Genomic DNA, 18,972 nt, shown 5'->3' on the forward strand with positions numbered 1-18,972 from the left:
GTTCAAAAGGCTATTATGGAAATACGACAATTTTTTCACTATAAGGCCAAACAAGTAGTTCAATCGTCTTTCACAAAAATAGGAAGACTTCGTAGGGGATTGAGGTCCTTGCAACATTTGTAAGAGAGAAGGTCATATTCGACTTATATAAGTTCTAGAGTGATACAAGTAGGGAACCAGATATTAGAATTACAAAAGGTTTCTGCTGAATTTACTTACCACAATATAGCATTTGAATGGGCAGAGTCGGGAGATAAAGTAAATAAAATGTTTTTTAAAATGCATAATTACCATAAGTCGGCGGCTAGGATTTCCCATTAAAAATGTCTGGATGGCTCTTATACCAATGATCCTAGTCAGATGCGGCAAATAACCTCAGAATATTCTGATAATTTATTGAAGGCTCAATCCTTTTCTACTGACGATATATCTAAACGAGATATTATATGGTCGAGGATTCAACATAGAGTGTTTGTTCAACTTTCCGAATGTCTTTTGCAACCACTACGTCCTCAAGAGGTTTTTAAAACAGCAAAGGCCTTAGCAAAGGATGTTGGTCCTAGATTGGATGGGCTGGTAGGGGTCCAATGGTATTTACAATATTGGGATTTGATAGGTGAGGGACTAACTAAAGCTTATCAACCGGTTTTAGATTCTGGACATATGCCCCAAGAATGGAATGACGGTTTAATCTACATGATTCCCAATCAAGTGGTTAGTTAGAGGAGCTTCGGCATTGGAGGCCAATACTTTGTTGAACATTATTTATAAGATATTAGCCAAAACGTTAGCTAGACGTTTACAACCTTATCTTTCTGAACTGATTCATGATTCTCAAACAGGTTTTATACAAGAGTGAAGTATTTTTGAAATATTATTCTTTTTTGGGAAATGGTAGCTTTTGCTGAAGTGCAAAATCAAGAGTTGGCAGTGCTATTTCTGGATTTCGAAAAAGCTTATGACAAAGTGAATTGGAATTTCATGGAGGGTACTTTGCTTAAGATGGGTTTTCCAAATAGATGGATACGGGGTGTTTCAACATTATATCGTAATGCACATAGTTCGGTTTTATTTGCAGGGGATATTGGTAGACGTTTCTCTATTTCAAGATCAGTAAGACAAGGATGTCCACTTGCTCCTTTTCTGTTTTTATTAGTATCTGAAGCGTTTTCTGTACACTTAAATTCTCAGCATGTTAATATCAAAGGTCTAGCATTTCCATTTGCAGATGTTGGTGTTGATAGTGAGTTTGTTGATGATACAACTCTTTATATTCACGCCTCACAATTTAACTTGTTGCATGTTCAAACCAAAAGACTAGGGTGTCTAATTTCAGAGGGGCAAACATTATGATCTCTCAAGTGTTAACGGTGTACTAGGTAACACTACCAACTTTGAGATTTGGTCATTTTCAGAATTGGTATGGTATGCTTTCGACATTGAATATACTTATAGGAGCTCGTTTTTATACTCAAAATGGCAACCTCTACTTTTATGAAGTTTTGGATAATGGTAGGTTGTTGTTAGTGGAGGAAGAGTCTTCAATTATGTCTTTTGCCAAGCAGCTGCCAGTGAGAGTAATTGCTAGGTTAGATAACAAGATATTTATAGATCCTAATCCATTAATTGCTAAGTATTCATCTCATATGTGGGTTTTACAGTCTAGACCAATTGCTGATCTGCAGTGGGTTCCATTAGATTATGGTTGGAAGTTGCCCATGTCTGACACGACGCAAGCGAAAGTTCTTCCATTTTTCGCATATTCTGTGGCATTGGGTAGAAAGGTTTTGTTAAATGAGATAGAGTCAAATTCTTGCGGGGAAAAAATATTGGGAAGAAGGTAATATGTCATCTTCATATATGTTGAAGTTCTGGAAATAGTTTTGGTCACTTAAATGTATGAACAAGGTATTGCACTTTCGATGGTTAATGATTCATTATGCATTGCCAATAGGAGCTTTATTGAGGGGAACAATACCTGATCGATCATGTGGTAGGTGTGGTTTTGCATCTGAGACATTGCATCATGCTTTTTGGGAATGTGTTACGGCCAAATGTTTTTGGTCTCGTATTCTTAGGCTTTTAGGTTGTAAGTATAGAGTTGCTAAATTCACGTGGGGTACAATCTTTTGGGGTACGTTGGCTCAAGAAACGGTTTTTTATCATCATCATAATTCATCGTTGACTTTACATGTGAAAAGTTTTCAGGTGTACGTTACAAATAGCTCCTTGCAAGGAGTCAAGTTATTTTCCAGGTGTTATGTTTGGAACATTATCTCCTCTTTGGCCTTAAGGATTATTTGGAAAGCAAGGTGTTCTAAAATATATAATGATGAACAAACTAATGTTGTAGAGCAAGTTAAATCTTTTTGGGAATTATTGGTAAATACGGTTAAAGGTGAATATGATAGCTATAAGGGGTTTGGAAATGTACCTAACCGGAAAAGAAATTGAATTAGAAGAGTCTGGTCAGCTATTCCTATTTTCTTGGATATAGCAGGTGAAGATGTTAAGTGGAATTATGTTCCACCTCGGTGGTTATTCCTGCCACCAGCGCCATTTATATTGAATACAACATGACTAAATAGGAAGTCCACATTAAATTGTCATTAGGACAATAGTGCATTAAGTTTGTTTGTAGTCATGGAAGTATTTCTAGTTGGTAAGGATGAATGATGGTGTTGGCGGGGGGTTGAAGCACATTTTTAGGAGGGGATGCACACAATACATTTACTCTATTGTTGTTTGTATAGGTTTTAGGTGGTCAACGAACATAGGGTTGATGTAGAAAATGAAGCACATTGTTGATGTGGAAAATGAAGCACATTCTAGTTTTGTGGAGGATGTTTGATGATGGTGTAAGGGGATCAAGCCAATTTCTTGAGGGGATTAGGAGAAAAACTCATTCTGTTTTTGTTACAGGATTTTTAGTGGACATTGGCAAGATGCTAATCGCCGAGATGGCTGATGTGGACTAAATGAAGAATTATTTCTGTGATAAGGATGAGTGAAGATGGTGGGGGAGTTGAAGCCGACTATCATGAGTGAGTGAGGAAATCTTTAGACTAATTTCTTGTTGTTAATACAGGATTTTTGTGGACATTGGCAACATGCCAAGATGGTATACAAAGAGTCTGACAAATCATCCCTACATGAACTCACCAAAGAAATTTGAAGAAATGTGTATATTGGGAGAGTAAGCTAATCAAGACGGTCATATTGGTCTACGAGGCTGTTTACCTCTATTTTCTCATGCTGATGAACAGTACATAGGACTATGGTGGAGGAGATGTATATTCTCGATGGTCGTGAAGATGAAGGAGATGGTAGCTGTCGACAGGGGTCCAAGGTGGCCCACCACATTTTTATTCCAACATGGAGAATAGGTTAAAGGAAAGCAAAGCAAAATTGTTTGCATTGGTGAACAAGAGGTCATGGTCATATTTGAATGGAGGACAAACTTCTATGTTCATTACATGTAAAATGTCTCATGGTATTCCTTTTTAGTCTTTCACTTCCCTTAGTTGTGGTTTTCAAAGGTCATCATGGCTACAACCATTGTAATATTTTTAGTCTAGTTGTTTCGTCGTGTATGCAGAATTCTACTAATGAAGAATATCTTCTTTTGGAAAAAAAAAGAAAAGAACCAAGATCACAAACAAAAAGGCTGATTGATTCAATGAACAATGCAAATGCAACACGGAACAACTACCAACAGGATCGGCTAAAGATGCCAAAGTAATGGCAACAAAATCGATCGATCAATGAGCAATGCAACATCGATAACGATGAATTGATGAACGATACCCAAGCGATAGTGGCAAACCAGTTAATCAACATGCAGACCTTGAAAAAATGAGAAGGAAGACACTCCTTGAATCAAACCCACAATTGTGGTGGAGAAGAATTTTGTTGATGCCGCCATACCACAATACTTACACGAGTATGTACGTACGTACATACAAATACATGCTATTGCTGATACTATTACATACATACATACATGTGTACGTACGTACGTACATACATACATACATACATACATACATACTCATGCTATTACATACATACATACAATACATATTGATATAATATGTATATACAATATGTACATACATATAGTCTATGTAAACTCTCTCTCTCTCTCTCTCTCTCTCTCTCTCTCTCTCTCAGAGCTATGGCGGAATCCACTGCTAGAACTCCTCTTCTTCATGACAAGAATCCGCATGGAGATTGCCCAGGTTGCCTCCTTGCTCGAAGAAAGATAGAATCCAAAGAAATCCCAAGGAAACAGCTGGTTCTCGTCGCGTTTCTCGTCCTCTGCGCTGGTAACTAATTAATCTCCATTCGTTTATCATCTTTATAATAAGAATCCATTCATCTCTCTCTCTCTCCCCCGTACCAAATATTAGCTCATCGATAACAATTCCATTGACACTACATATGTTTGAGCTCCATGAAGGTTCCAAAAAAAATGCCGATAATTGGAATCGTCAGTATATATCTTAAAGTCTCCATTTTGTGAGTGCGTGTATGTATGCATGTATGTATTTTTATCCTGAAATATCTCCGCCTATGTTTTTTCTCCTATAATTAAGATATGGATTTGTCGAGGTGAAGGAAGATTCAGAGATATTGAGGAATCTTGAGAATGATGATGAAGATTAATGCCTCATCTATCTAAGCCACGGTAAAAACTTAATAGATTAAAAGTCTCCGTTTTACCTTATGATCCGAAGGTTGATCAATGGCTTTGTTTTGGATCGCCATAAGCTTGTTCTTTGTGTTTTTCCCCCTGTCCGCATGTAATGAATCAGTGGCTGAGAAAAATTCTTTCTGTGGCTCTGTTGACAGCTTTGCCGATTTCATCACTCTTCCCATTCATATACTCTAAGATGGTAAATACAGGAGGTAGAATAGTTTTTGTAGATAATAAAAGTCTACGTTTTTAATCTTATTCCTACATTGGTAGCAAATGCACTATCATGGTCTGCAATATTTTGTTAAACAGGTGAGAGATCTAGGTATAGCAGAATCGGATACGGATATCGGCACGTATGCAGGTTATATATATAGCTAAAAATGAAATTATAAAAATGGCAGATCCTCTTGATCATAATGGAAGTTTGATTTTGAATCTCCTTCAGTTTCTTCCTTTGTTGACTATGTATGTGCAAACAAAAGGAGGAAAACTCTGAAGTACCTGCCCTGTGCAAATTTCTTTATTTCCCTGAATGTGCCCAAGTTTCCCTTTCATTACCTAAAATGCTGCTGGCTAACGATCTAAAAGAGATCACAAGGAGATGAATGGAATCACATAATGGCTCAAACAGCAGATGTAATTGCGCTGGGGAGGCCGTGGGTGCTTGACACGAACTAAAGAGAAACACGGGCGTTTTTTGGAGTTTTGTTTTTTTATCACATCAGAATGCAAATCTCCTAATTTTTGTAGACTCGGTTTGGGTAAAATATTGTTGCAGGATCATCAGCCTTCATGTTTGGGCATTGTCTAACTTCCACGCCTTGGGGCATGTTTTCTGATAAATTCGGTCGAAAACCTGTCATGGTCATCGGTACTTCACCAACGTAATTTGATGATTCTTAAACCTATTTCTCTCTATGTAAATTTGGCATATGATCATGACTTAACTTTCTCTCGATTTTTACATTCTCAGGATTGTGTTCAATACACTCTTTGGCTTCAGTTCGAACTATTGGGTAGCATTGCTGTCGAGCTTCTTGCTTGGATTTTGCAATGGAAGACTAGGTACCGTCCGAGTATATGCTACTTTCATCTTATTGAATAAAATGTTTGCTCATTTGTTCTCTTTCCAACTAGTCAAAATAACCTTCGATTTGTAGGCATATGTATTGGAGATTTGTATTGAAGAGCATCGAGCACTTGGGTTATCAGTGGTAAATGAAATGTTTTTTCAGTCCTTATGAAATGTACTCTTTTCTATTCATCATCATAGAAAGTTTACCGACTTTTGGAGATTAATGGAATGGAATATTAGGTGGGCACAATGTGGGGTCTTGGTTTGATCATTGGTCCAGCTATCGGCGGATAGCTTGCACTAGTATGCCTACAATCCCCCTATTTGACTCCCTTCATTTTATATATTTTGCATGGCGTCTAAGTTTTTCTCAAAATCTTGTCTTCTAGATTAGAGCAATATGTGTAATTCCATGTCTGTAAGGGCCAACTTTTAATCTGTATTCATCTATTATGTGCTGCATTCTATCCTTAGGAGTGTGCTTCAACATTCATTTATGTTCTTCCGGTATAAGCTGAATGCTATTGATTGTTTAGTCTTGTATATTGCATCCTTTTTACAGCCTAGCGAGAAGTATCCTACCATCTTTCCAAGCGGATCCCTTTTTGACGAGTGCGTTTTCGGTGAAAAATCTTTAATAACATATTAAAAAGTTGTTTATATATGCCTATACATTTGTCCAATTTGTATGTGCTTGAGTTTTTCAGGCTCCCCTATGCTTTACCATGTATAAGCATATCTTTCTTCTCTGTGGTGGCACTTCTTGTATTCTTTTGGCTTCCCGTAAGCTGCAAAAATCGTATAGAATGTAATATATTCTCTTTATGGATGCTCTGTGGAAAGAAAGAAAGAAAGAAAGAAAAGACTTCTCTTTTTGTGTCTACAAAGACTATTGCTGCATATCTTTCATATTTCTCCACAACTGGATATTGCAAATGCTTAATGGTGCAAACAGCATTATGGAATGCATTCTGTTTTGAAGTACATATATGGATGTTCACTGATCGAAAGAAAAAAAGGTTTTTCCCACCAACTGGAGAATCAATGGAGATTGCCAAATATGCTTAATAGCTCAAATACTTATGAATTGAATGTTCACTGTTCTTTTTATTGAATCAGGAGACCGCACACAACCATGCTATTGTGGTTCCTAGCCAAGTTCCGCATCAGCCTGCGAACAATAGCAACTCAAATGGAAAAAAAGAGGATTACTTGTTTGGTTTATCTCAAGAAGACAATGTAAAAACTGCAAATGCGTCGATATGGAGAAACAGGCCAGTGATTGCTGCAATCTCTCTCTGGTGTGTTTGGGGATTACATGATATGGCATATTCTGAGAGGTATATAATTTTTAGTATCTTTATATGTATGTTTTCAAAGTTATGGATATATTATATCGAGCCATCATGGATGTTTACAAATTACTTCCATTTCTTTCTGGTTCTGAAATGCATACATCTTCCTAAAACACTTGTAAATCCTAAACCCTATGTCAGATTTTTTCTTTATGGGCTGTCAGCCCTGCAACCTATGGAGGATTAGGATTTACGAGCGCAGAAGTAGGCGATGTCCTTGCCGTCGCAGGTTCAAAATCATTTATTAGTTTAATCCTGTGGATGTTTCTTCGTTAGTAAGTATAAAATAAGTGCTCAATGAATAGGTATACATATTGAGAGCATTTTTCTTCTAGCCTTAGTTACATAAAGCTGTAACTAACTCTATTTGCTTCTTTGTTTTTCACTTTCTGTCTGTCTGTCTGTCTGTCTCTCTTTATATAGGAGCTGCACTGCTTCTATTTCAGGTTTTTGTGTTTGCATTGTTGGTGAAGAGAATTGGAGCTATTTTGATAGCTCGTATTCCAGCAGTAAGATTACTCCCTATTCTTTGTTGTTTACTTCATCTTTGTTATATGTGTCAATATCCACACTCGTTTACTCTAATTTTTTTGTGAATCTATAGATTTTTGCATTGTTATGATATTGTTGTGCACAAACTGTCGAATTGCATTGAAGCAATCAGACTGTCGAATTGCATTCAAGCAATGCTTTCATGGTATGTTCCAAAACATCTCAACATGTACTCCTCATAGGCTGATTTACACCACAGTTTCAGCCTTTTGAATGAAGACTTGTAGTTCTCTGGTTTACTGAGCTTGTCAGTGGTTTTTTTTGGCCTGCTGTTTGGCCGATACGTTTACATTAATCGGATCCAAAAAGTTTAGCATTAATGTTTTTGTTAACAGCACAGCGCGATCCAAAACAAATTAGAAAACCCTTTACATTTCTCAGTCTTTTTTAAACATCTCCCATAAAGTGACCCAGATACGGACAGGTTATATCGATTCCCTTAACCTTGGCATATCCTTTGATGGCGTTGTTGAGCGGGCCACTGTTGTGGTGGGTTCTTATATTGCAGCTCGTATCAAGAACATCTTATCAGTAAGCTGCGTGTTTCTTCGATTTTGTTTACACATATTTCTGTGTCATTGGATTGGTTTTATTTCATACGTTTTCTATGTGTGTGTGTGCATGTAGAGGCATGTGTAGGTCACTCACTATTCATGCTTAGTACATGCATGGGGATCCTCCTGGCGTCTATCAACTGAGATTTTTTTAGTCGAATTCAGGGATCCAATGTTCAAGCATATGGAACTCTTAACTCAATTCGTTCACGTCGAGAAACAATGAAGAAAAAAAAGTCTCGTTGCATCTTTTTTCAAATGCATGCATTGGGGAGATATATATACCATATATCGAAGTTTTGGGTCATCATAAATACATACATACATACATACATTTATTTCCCCAAATCCCTTTGGTCAACAATTCCCAAATGCGAGAAGAATTGACCAAAGATTTGGTCGAGTAGCATAGATAAATTAAGAAGTGGGATTGCTCGACTATATCTTGCAAGAGCTTGGACATAATGGGCCAAACATCATTCGTTTATACCCACGGCGTGCAGTTAAGGTTTCATGGAATTTCAAAATATTAAATGGTCTAAAGAAACATTGACCAAAAATCTGCAGATTGTCATGGGCAGAAACTCGAATGGAGGCGTCATTTCTCCACTAGGCCATTCATCATGATTTTGGTCCAATTTATACATTCTCTCACAAAAGCATTTCCATATGAACGATCGAGAATGCCCCCAAAAGGCTAACGTTTCAACATTTATTTTTTTATTACAATGGGTCTTACAACATTCGTTCTATTTGGGAGGTTGCGGACGTTGCTTAACAAGACGTTGACCCTACATGACAAACTCACAAGAACAATAAATAGGTTGAACATAATTATTGGCCAACACTTATCTTAATTCGTTATTCCATTAATAATGGCTAAGATTTGGTTTATTGAACATTTGGCTAATATACTTGAGACTAGGAGGTGCTAACACATGAGATAGACCACATATGTTGGGTTCCAAGCAAAAAGTCGAAAGACTCTTGCACATAAGGAAGACCAAGTTTTCCGAAACTTTTGTATAAAACTTCAAGCATCAGAGTTCCAAGAACTCATGATATTTGATGGGGAGCCATTTTGAATCTCGTGGATGGAGCTAGAGTATACAAGCAAAAAAGCCTCATTAAAAAAACACAAGAGCCTTCGTGGATGGAGCTAGAGTATACAAGCAAACAAGCCTCATTAAGAAAACACAAGAGCCTTCTGGCTATTATTTCCCCGAATGAACCTAGGCGTTCCGCGATTTGCTTGGAAGAGGCTAAGGAGCGTATAATGTCTTTAGACAAAGCTATTCAAGCATTGAGAGGTATTTGTTTTTTCCCTTTGCAAACCCGAAGGCACGAGTTTGGTTACCCGAGTAGCCCAAAGGCTTTAGTTTGGTCGCCCGAATGGCCCAAAGGCTTCAATATGGTCGCCCCGAATGGCCCCAAAGGCTTTAGTTTGATCGCTTGAATGGCATGTTATTGTTATTTTCCCAGAAAAGCCCGTGGTCGGATGATGGATCGTGTGTCGAGCAAGGGTGTGATTTGTGAACCATTTATTCTATTTGGGCAGAGTGTGAAGAGTTGGGTTGAAGGCAGTGCTATTTTTAGGAAGCATGGATTTAGACAGGGGCATTTTGGGAAATAATGAAAACGCAAGGGCATTTGGGGAATTATAGAAAAACCCCTCATCTCATCAAACCCTAATTTGAGTTCTACCTCCCTTCTCAAACCCTAATCCCTTCCAGAAAACCCGCCTTCCCGTCATCACCAAACGCTAAATCCTGAAACTTCTTCTTCTGCAAGAAAACCCTGATGGTTTCCATGTTTGGATTGTTCTTGAAGGATTCTCTTTCAAGGGAACCCTAATTCCTCAATCTCCTCCTCCTTCAATCCTGAAGCTGGTTTTTTTTTCTGCTGGGAATTCTCTTTCAATGGATTCCTAATTCCTAAAGTTCCTCCGCTTTCTGCTTCTTTTAGAGAACTTGAAGCTCGCCATGCATGGCTTGTTCTTGAAGGATGGATACCTTAATTTGAACCTTCTTCTTCTACCCTAATTTCTGAATCTTTCCATGTCTTCTTCTTCTTCTTCTTCTCGACCTCCTGATATCTTCTCCATGTCAGAATTGCATCATTTCTTGGCTTCTTCTGCTTCCTTTTTTCCAACATCCGGACCTCTTCTCAATTATCAGGAACCATATTTTCATGCCTTGTTTTTCCTTCCATCCTTTACCATCTTCATATTTTCTTCCATATTCAGCATCCGTCTATTCTCCTCCCCACTTCTCCTTTCGACGGCTCTGTGTGGCATCACTGGAAGCGTTCATGGATTCTTCTTCCTCTTCTTCATTGTTGTAGAAAATGAAGTTTGGAAAATGGACCTATTCAAGCGATATGTCAAGTGCATACATGGCGTGATTCATTATACTCGTCATGAGTTTCTTCAACACAGTAAAGTTTCTTCTTCTCCTTTCGCTTTCATGGAAGATTGTGATAATGTATTTTTTCTTCTTCAAGACAAGCCATGTTTATTCATTTTCTTCCATATTTCTTTCTGAAATTGAAACAGATGAAAACCATTTAGGGAAGAGAAAGAGAAGAAGCAGAGCGTAACATTCTTTGATTTTGAAAGAAGAAAGATTGTACAGAAAAACTTCTTCCATGCTTTTTGTCTAAATGTTTTTCGTATGAAAAGTTTCAACAATGCAGAAGACCAACTTGAAGAAGAGTTTTGTGTGCGCTTCGAAGCTAAACAAAGATTCCATTATAGCGATGGATTGAAGGATGGCTTAATTTGAACCTTCTTCTTCTACTCTAATTCCTGAATCTTTCCATGTCTTCTTCTTCTTCTTCTTCTCGACCTCCGGTTATCTTCTCCATGTCAGAATTGCATCATTTCTTGGCTTCTGCTGCTTCCATTCTTTACCATCTTCATATTTCCGTCCATATTCAGAAACCGTCTATCCTTCTCACCACAGCTCTGTGTGGCATCACTGGTAACGTTCATGGATACTTCTTCTTCGTCTTCATTGTTGTAGAAAATGAAGTTTGGAAAATGAACCTATTCAAGGCATATGCCAAGTGCATCCATGGCGTGTTTCATTATACTCGTCATGAGTTTCTTCAACACAGTAAAGTTTCTTCTTCTCCTTTCTCATTCGTGGAAGATTGTGATAATGTATTTTTTCTTCTTCAAGACAAGCCATGTTTATTCATTTTCTTCCATATTTCTTTCTGAAATTGAAACGGAAGAAAACCATTTAGGGAAGAGAAAGAGAAGAAGCAGAGCGTAACATTCTTTGATTTTGAAAGAAGAAAGATTGTACAGAAAAAACTTCTTCCGTGCTTTTTTTCTAAATGTTTCTCGTATGAAAAGTTTCAACAATGCAGAAGACCAACTTGAAGAAGAGTTTTGCGTGCGCTTGGAAGCTAAACAAAGATTACGTTATAGCGATGGATTGAAGGATGGCTTAATTTGAACCTTCTGAATCTAATTTCTGAATCTTTCCATGTCTTCTTCTTCTTCTTCTTCTTCTCGACCTCCGGATAACTTCTCCATGTCAGAATTGCATCATTTCTTGGCTTCTGCTGCTTCCATTCTTTACCATCTTCATATTTCCTTCCATATACAGCATCCGTCTGTTTTCCTCCCCACAACTCTGTGTGGCATCACTGGTAACGTTCATGGATACTTCTTCTTCGTCTTCATTGTTGTAGAAAATGAAGTTTGGAAAATGAACCTATTCAAGCCATATGCCAAATGCATCCATGGCGTGATTCATTATACTCGTCATGAGTTTCTTCAACACAGTAAAGTTTCTTCATCTCCTTTCTCTTTCATGGAAGATTATGATAATGTATTTTTTCTTCTTCAAGACTAGCCATGTTTATTCATTCTCTTCCATATTTCTTTCTGAAATTGAAACAGATGAAAACCAATTAGGGAGAGAGAGAAGGAGGAGAGAGTAATATTCTTTGACTTAAAAAGAAGAATGATTGTACAGAAAAACTTCTTCCAAGCTTTTGTCAATATTTTTCTCGGATGAATAGTTTCAACAATGCAGAAGGCCAAATTGAAGAAGACGAAGATTGATCATGAAAGAGCTAATTAGTGAAGAAGAAGATTGACATGAAAATGAAGTAAAAGACATCCAGGGGAAGGTATTCGAAGAAAACCAGTTTCATTAACACAAAACAAGCTTCACAAGCCATATATTTGTGTTCAGAAAAAGGTAGAATGATTGCTGATGACTGAACCGCTTAGAGAACAACAAGAAGAAGAAAGATTGTACAGAAAAACTTCTTCCAAGCTTTTGTCAATACGTTTCTCGATGAAAAGCTTCATGGATGAAGAAGACCAAATCCAAGAAGATGAAGATGATCATGAAAGAGCTATCAGTGAAGAACAAGCTTGACATGAAAATGAAGTAAAAGACATCCAGGGGAATATATTTAAAGAAAATCAGTTTCATTAACACAAAACAAGCTTCGCAAGCCATATCTATGTGTTCAGAAAAAGGTACAAGGATTGCTGATGAGTGGACCGCTTAGAGAACAAGAAGAAGAAGAAGAAGAAGAAAGATTGTATGTATTTTATCCTAAAATATCTCTGCCTAAATTTTTTCTACTATAATTAAGATATGGATTTGTCGGGGTGAAGGAAGATTCAGAGATATTGAGGAATCTTGAATCAATGCCTCATATAACTAAGCCATGGTAAAAACTTAATAAATTAAAGTCTCCATTTTATCTTATGATCTGAAGGTTAATCAATGGCTTGGTTTTGGATCGCCATAAGCTTGTTCTTTGTGTTTTTTCCCCTGTCCGCAGGTAATGAATCAGTGGCTGAGCAAAATTCTTTCTATGGCTCTGTTGACAGCTTTGCCGATTTCATCACTCTTCTCATTCATATACTTCATGGTAAATACAGGAAGTAGATTTTGTAGATAAAAGTCTAAGTTTGAAATCTTATTCCTACATTACTAGCAAATGCACTGTGGTCTGCAATATTTTGTTAAATAGGTGAGAGATCTAGGAATAGTGGAAGACATCCAGGGGAAGATATTCAAAGAAAATCAGTTTCATTAACACAAAACAAGCTTCACAAGCCATATCTTTGTGTTCAGAAAAAGGTAGAATGATTGCTGATGACTGGACCGCTTAGAGAACAAGAAGAAGAAGAAAGATTGTACAGAAAAAATTCTTCCAAGCTTTTGTCAAACTGTTTCTGAGAAGAAAAGCTTCATGGATAAAGAAGACCAAATTGAAGATGACGAAGATGATCTTGAAAGAGCTATCAGTGAAGAAGAAGATCGGCATGAAAATGAAGTAAAAGACATCCAGGGGAAGATATTTAAAGAAAATCAATTTCATTAACATAAAACAAGCTTCATAAACCATATCTTTGTGTTTAAGCGAAGGTAGAATGGTTGTTGATGACTGGACCGCTTAGAGAACAAGAAGAAAGATTGTACAGAAAAACGTTTGACATGCTTTTGTCAAAATGTTTCTCGGAGGAAAAGCTTCATGGATAAAGACGACCAAATTGAAGAAGACGAAGGTGATCATGAAAGAGCTATCAGCGAAGAAGAAGATCGACATGAAAATGAAGTAAAAGACATCCAGGGTAAGATATTTAGAGGAAATCAGTTTCATTAACACAAAACAAGCTTCACAAGCCATATCTTTGTATTTAAGAAAAGGTAGAATGGTTGTTGATGATTGGACCGCTTAGAGAACAAGAAAGATTGTAAACAAAAACTTTTTACATGCTTTTGTCAAAATGTTTTCGTGAAAGAGCTATCAGTGACATGAAAATGAAGTAAATTGAAGAAGACGAAGATGATGATGAAAGAGCTAATTAGTGAAGAAGAAGATCGACATGAAAATGAAGCAAAAGACATCCAAGGGAAGATATTCAAGGAATAACAGTTTCATTAACACAAAACAAGCTTCGCAAGCCATATCTTTGTGTTCGGAAAAAGGTAGAATGATTGTTGATGAGTTAACCGCATAGAGAACAAGAAGAAGAAAAATTGTACAGAAAAACTTCTTCCAAGCTTTTGTCAAACTGTTTCTGGGATGAAAAGCTTCATGGATAAACCAGACCAAATTGAAGATGACGAAGATGATCTTGAAAGAGCTATCAGTGAAGAAGAAGATCGGCATGAAAATGAAGTAAAAGACATCCAGGGGAAGATATTTTAAGAAAATCAGTATCCATTAACACAAAACAAGCTTCTAGAATGGTTGTTGATGACACCTCTTAGAGAACAAGAAAGATTGTACAGAAAAACGTTTTACATGCTTTTGTCAACATGTTTCTCGGATGAAAATTTTCATGGATGAAGAAGACCAATTTGAAGAAGAAGAAGAGAGCTCTGTCCACTACACCAAGAAGGTACCACATGGGGCTGAGAACCTACTAAGCCCGCAGGATGCGGACATGGTAGACACTCCCCATCAATGTCCAATAGTTAGAATTAGAGTCTCGTAACTTTGGAGTTAACATATGGGAAACAACTCACTCATGTTGCATGTGTGCCCTTCAGTCATTGGAATCTACAAAGTTTATTATGGCGGATGGGAGGAAAATAGAACACAATGAGGCACACATATGGGAATAGACAGAGTAATGATGTGAGATTCGGATTTGAAGTTTAGTGTCCTGTTTTGTTCTTTAAGCCTTCTTACTTGGTTCGTTTTCCAAACATGTTTCTATAAGCTTTGGTTCGTTTTGAAGCCTGTTTGAAGGGCATCACGGAGTTTTGTTTCTTGGTTTGAAGGGTCACAAACAAGTTTGGTGTGGTGTTTTCTTTCGCTTCAGCCTTCGATACGAACTCAAATATTATGAGAGGAAGTGCATTGATGAAAGTAGATGGGTGTGAGGATGAGCATCAAAAGTTGAAGAAAGCAGAAATATAATGATGGTATGGAACATGAGAAGATATCTTATGTGGCTATCGTTTATGGGGTAGATGTCCAAACAAAGTCTCTCGATTCAGATACTCAATGTCATATTATTAATATGTTAGTGTTGATGCTACCGTCATGATTTGGGGTGCTCATGTGAAGAAAAGCATCAAAGTTTAGGTTTATGAAAGGTTGAAGGTTAGGATGAAGGCATGATTGAAAGGATATGTGATAGGATGAGGCTCAAGACAAAAACAATTATAACTCAATTGGCAAGAACTTACTCTCATTCTTGGATTGAAAGGGTCAAGGGTTGGAATCTTTCAAAGGTGGAATTCAATGGGTCAAGTGGAGGCAATGTGAATGGATGGACATGATATCGGAGAGTTAAATAACAATTAAGCTATAGAGCTCTTCGAGTGACTAAGAGTAAAGCTTTGCCTTACAAGTGCTTATAACTTGGAGGCCCGTACAAACTAGGTACAAAGAAAAACCGTGAGGAACAAAGTAGTGTGTAAGTTATTATTAGAAGATGTCATATGCTGATTTTGGTGTGTGGGGAAGATAGTGGCAAACACGTAATAGTTAAATGCCAATGAAGCTACCAAGCTCTTCAAGCGATTAGGAGTAAAACTTCGCCATGATCTATGGAGTAAAAACGTTTTGACATTTCTTGTTTGCTTGCCATCTTTGCTTCTACATTGACCATGAAACCCTGTTATATCTCGTCAATAAGACCCATGCTAAGACGGGGCATAACCCTCCTGGAGTTCGACTTTAAGCTCATGTTCGAATAGGTGAAGATCACGTCCTTGCCAACCATTTTTCAAGATGGCCAAGCAGTGAAGAGGCCACAAGGATCGAAGACAAATTGCTTGATGTCGCCCTCTTCACTGTCAACATTGTGGCGATTTGGGCATCTGGCATTGTTCAAGTACTAACCTAAGGGACACTATATTGAAAACAACTAAGTCATGCAAATGCCTCATTACTCCTACAGAATAAGGCTTATACATCGAGAGGCCTTTAGTTCAAGATTGGTGCTAAACTAGCTAATGCATGATCACATCTACGAAAGGCACCAGAAAAGAGACGCCCAACCTAAACCCAATCTATACAAGCGACGAGCTGACCAAGAACACCATAGAAGAAAACAATGACATTGCACACTTACCATCATGAACATAAATGAAGGTGGATGTTAAAAAACAAGCTAACTGAAGTACTAGAAATACCCCTAGTGGTAATGAGGCTCGTAAAATCACAATTTTGGAACAAAATCCATGGGGTATTTGCCGATGAAAAGCACAAAGAGCAAGCAACCTTGTGGTGTGTCTTCAAAATATTAACTAAAGCACAAGGTGGGCACAATGGTGCCACGCAATTCTAACTGCTCACGCAAAGTCAGTCAGGAAAATTGTTCTCCCTTGACGACATGAATTGACAAAGAGCACAACAAAAGCAAACCAAAAGGGCAACATGCAATGTTGGGTTAAGAAGACCAATGTGTCCACACAACAAAACGTCAAACCAAAATTAGCCAAGGATAGTTGTTCCTTTATCCACCACCCAAATCTTGGTATTGTTAACCAAATTATTCCCAATCTCGAGAATTGATCAAAGATGGATCTCCATACTTAACATGACAAGGCAATGAACAATCTTGAGAAACCATATCAGTAAAACTCCCCATCTGTCACCGAGAGCATATGGAAAATCTTGTGGAAAATGTTGGGAAACATGTTCCGTCGAATGGGAAGAGCACGAGCCGAATCGGAGGCCATATTGTATATGAGTATAAATATAGTTAGGGTAAGTAGTTAAAGAAGGATGATCATTGTTTAAAAGTTCTTGTAAGTAGTTACCTTTGTAACTAGAGTGTGTGTGCGAGATAGAGAGAGTTATTAGAAACTCTTTTATAACCGTCTGTTAGACGAAGATGAGCTCGAGGTTGTTGCCTGCGAGTCTCCTTGTATCCTCTCATATATAGTGTAATAGTTCGGAGTCTATGGGCTCCCGTGGTTTTTCCCTTTCAGGGTTTTCCACGTAAACATCTTGTGTCCTCTTGTTTGTGTATTCATTTCCAATTATTTCATTTCCACTTGTGAGTGATAATCGGTTGTGGCTGATCACATACCCCACAGAAAATCATACATATATGCATAAACATATATAAAAATTACTAAGTACATATATTTTATACACATTCTTTTATAAATATTTTATATATCACATATTACCCACATATATTATCATGCACACAATTATATACAAATACATACATAGATACATACTAATAACCAAACACAAAAAATATACAGAAAATAAATCAATTACATATTATATATATACATATACACATACACATTAATATGTAAGATTACATATTATATGTATTACAAATCTACATACATACAAACAAGTCCATATATTAGGTACATTATTACATATATACACACACATAGACAAACACATAAATAAATTACATACTACATATCATATAATCTATACATATTACACAATATACAAATTTACATACACATACATATATAGATATACTATATATGTACATACATATTCCACATATCACCATATACATAGGTTATACAGGACCATACAAACTACAATACTTACATATATATACATACATATACACACATTAGATATATGTATACTTACACATACATCAGATATATAGGTGCATATTACGTACATATTACAAATATACATCCATATACAAGCCATATACATACTAAACGTGGAACTATCCCGAAAATATACATACATAAATACATACATATATACACATTCATACATGTACATACATATCACCACATACACACACACACATGGTCATACAAACTACAATAGTACATATATACATACACATACACCCATTAGATATATTATATATGATAGGATGAGTTAGTTGTCAACTTGTAGAAGTGCTTCATGAATGTCTCTCTACATGTAAAATTATTTCATAAGTTGCAACAAACTAGAAACAAAAAGAAAGGCCATCCCTAAGGACATGGTATTTATGTTGATGAATTTTAATTTATTAGCAACTTCACATGGTGTCTATCCAAAAGCTAAATTTATATGTATTGTCTATCAGAAGATATATATATGTATATATATGTATGTATCTGTATGTATTGCATAAACCCTAAACCCCATTCAAAAAATCAATGTTATAAAATATAGTTACAAATTATAAATGAAGGCTAAATTTAAACTCGTAGAAGGGTGCAAGTAGGTTATATTTTATTCTCTCTCGTACTTTTGAGGTGGACATGTTTCTAGAGTTTGGTCTGTTATGTTTTAGTAGAGTGGTTGTTCTATAACACTGATTATATAGTTTGGATTACTACGATTGGGCGACTATAAATTATTTTTGAGCTTCGAAATGGAGTTGCAAGAGCGAAGAGATTCCCTGCCCTAAACATGGCTAGAAATTGTTGAAAATCAAGACATCACTTGACATGAAGACAAGTCTTCGGCATTACACACGTGCCATAAAATCCGAGGGTGCATGTCATCGTAGTCATCGTCTTCGATGTGGCTTTTCCATGCTATGGTTTCACATTAGGACAATCCGAGCACTAGATAGATATACGTGGTGGGAGCGAAGTTCGTGCCTCGAAATTCGGTTCCATAATTTGTAGTATGTACTAATTCCCTAAACATACAAGCAAATACCAAACAGAATGGGCTACTCAACACCTGACACACTCACTCACTCTCCATGTCACTACTTTCATTTTTACCGCAAGATTAAAAAAGAAAAAAAAAGTGACAAGACCTCCTTTTCTGGTTGATCCTTTTTCGATTATG

The 18,972-nt window shown here is 36.9% G+C and overlaps 1 protein-coding gene and 1 pseudogene across 2 annotated transcripts; both read left to right on the forward strand.

Annotated features, from left to right (window-relative positions):
- Nucleotides 1-4,138: 4,138 nt before the first annotated feature.
- LOC147856872 (putative peptide/nitrate transporter At3g43790) lies at nucleotides 4,139-13,707 on the forward strand. Its single transcript, XM_087328439.1, has 3 exons — nucleotides 4,139-4,328; nucleotides 13,103-13,143; nucleotides 13,246-13,707. The coding sequence occupies exons 1-3, from the start codon at nucleotides 4,178-4,180 to the stop codon at nucleotides 13,309-13,311; spliced, it is 258 nt and encodes an 85-aa protein (XP_087184565.1). The 5' UTR covers nucleotides 4,139-4,177; the 3' UTR covers nucleotides 13,312-13,707.
- On the forward strand, nucleotides 5,471-8,508 carry LOC147856873 (putative peptide/nitrate transporter At3g43790; annotated as a pseudogene). The gene is made up of 10 exons (XR_015530593.1): nucleotides 5,471-5,586; nucleotides 5,676-5,778; nucleotides 5,863-5,916; nucleotides 6,018-6,080; nucleotides 6,340-6,389; nucleotides 6,485-6,560; nucleotides 6,897-7,113; nucleotides 7,272-7,361; nucleotides 7,556-7,641; nucleotides 8,109-8,508. The product of XR_015530593.1 is annotated as a putative peptide/nitrate transporter At3g43790 (transcript).
- Nucleotides 13,708-18,972: the final 5,265 nt, after the last annotated feature.

Source organism: Azolla caroliniana, unplaced genomic scaffold (genome assembly GCF_043228905.1).
Source record: "Azolla caroliniana isolate FFs.n. ecotype wild unplaced genomic scaffold, voAzoCaro1.0.p SCAF_12, whole genome shotgun sequence".
Taxonomy (NCBI): Eukaryota; Viridiplantae; Streptophyta; class Polypodiopsida; order Salviniales; family Salviniaceae; genus Azolla; species Azolla caroliniana.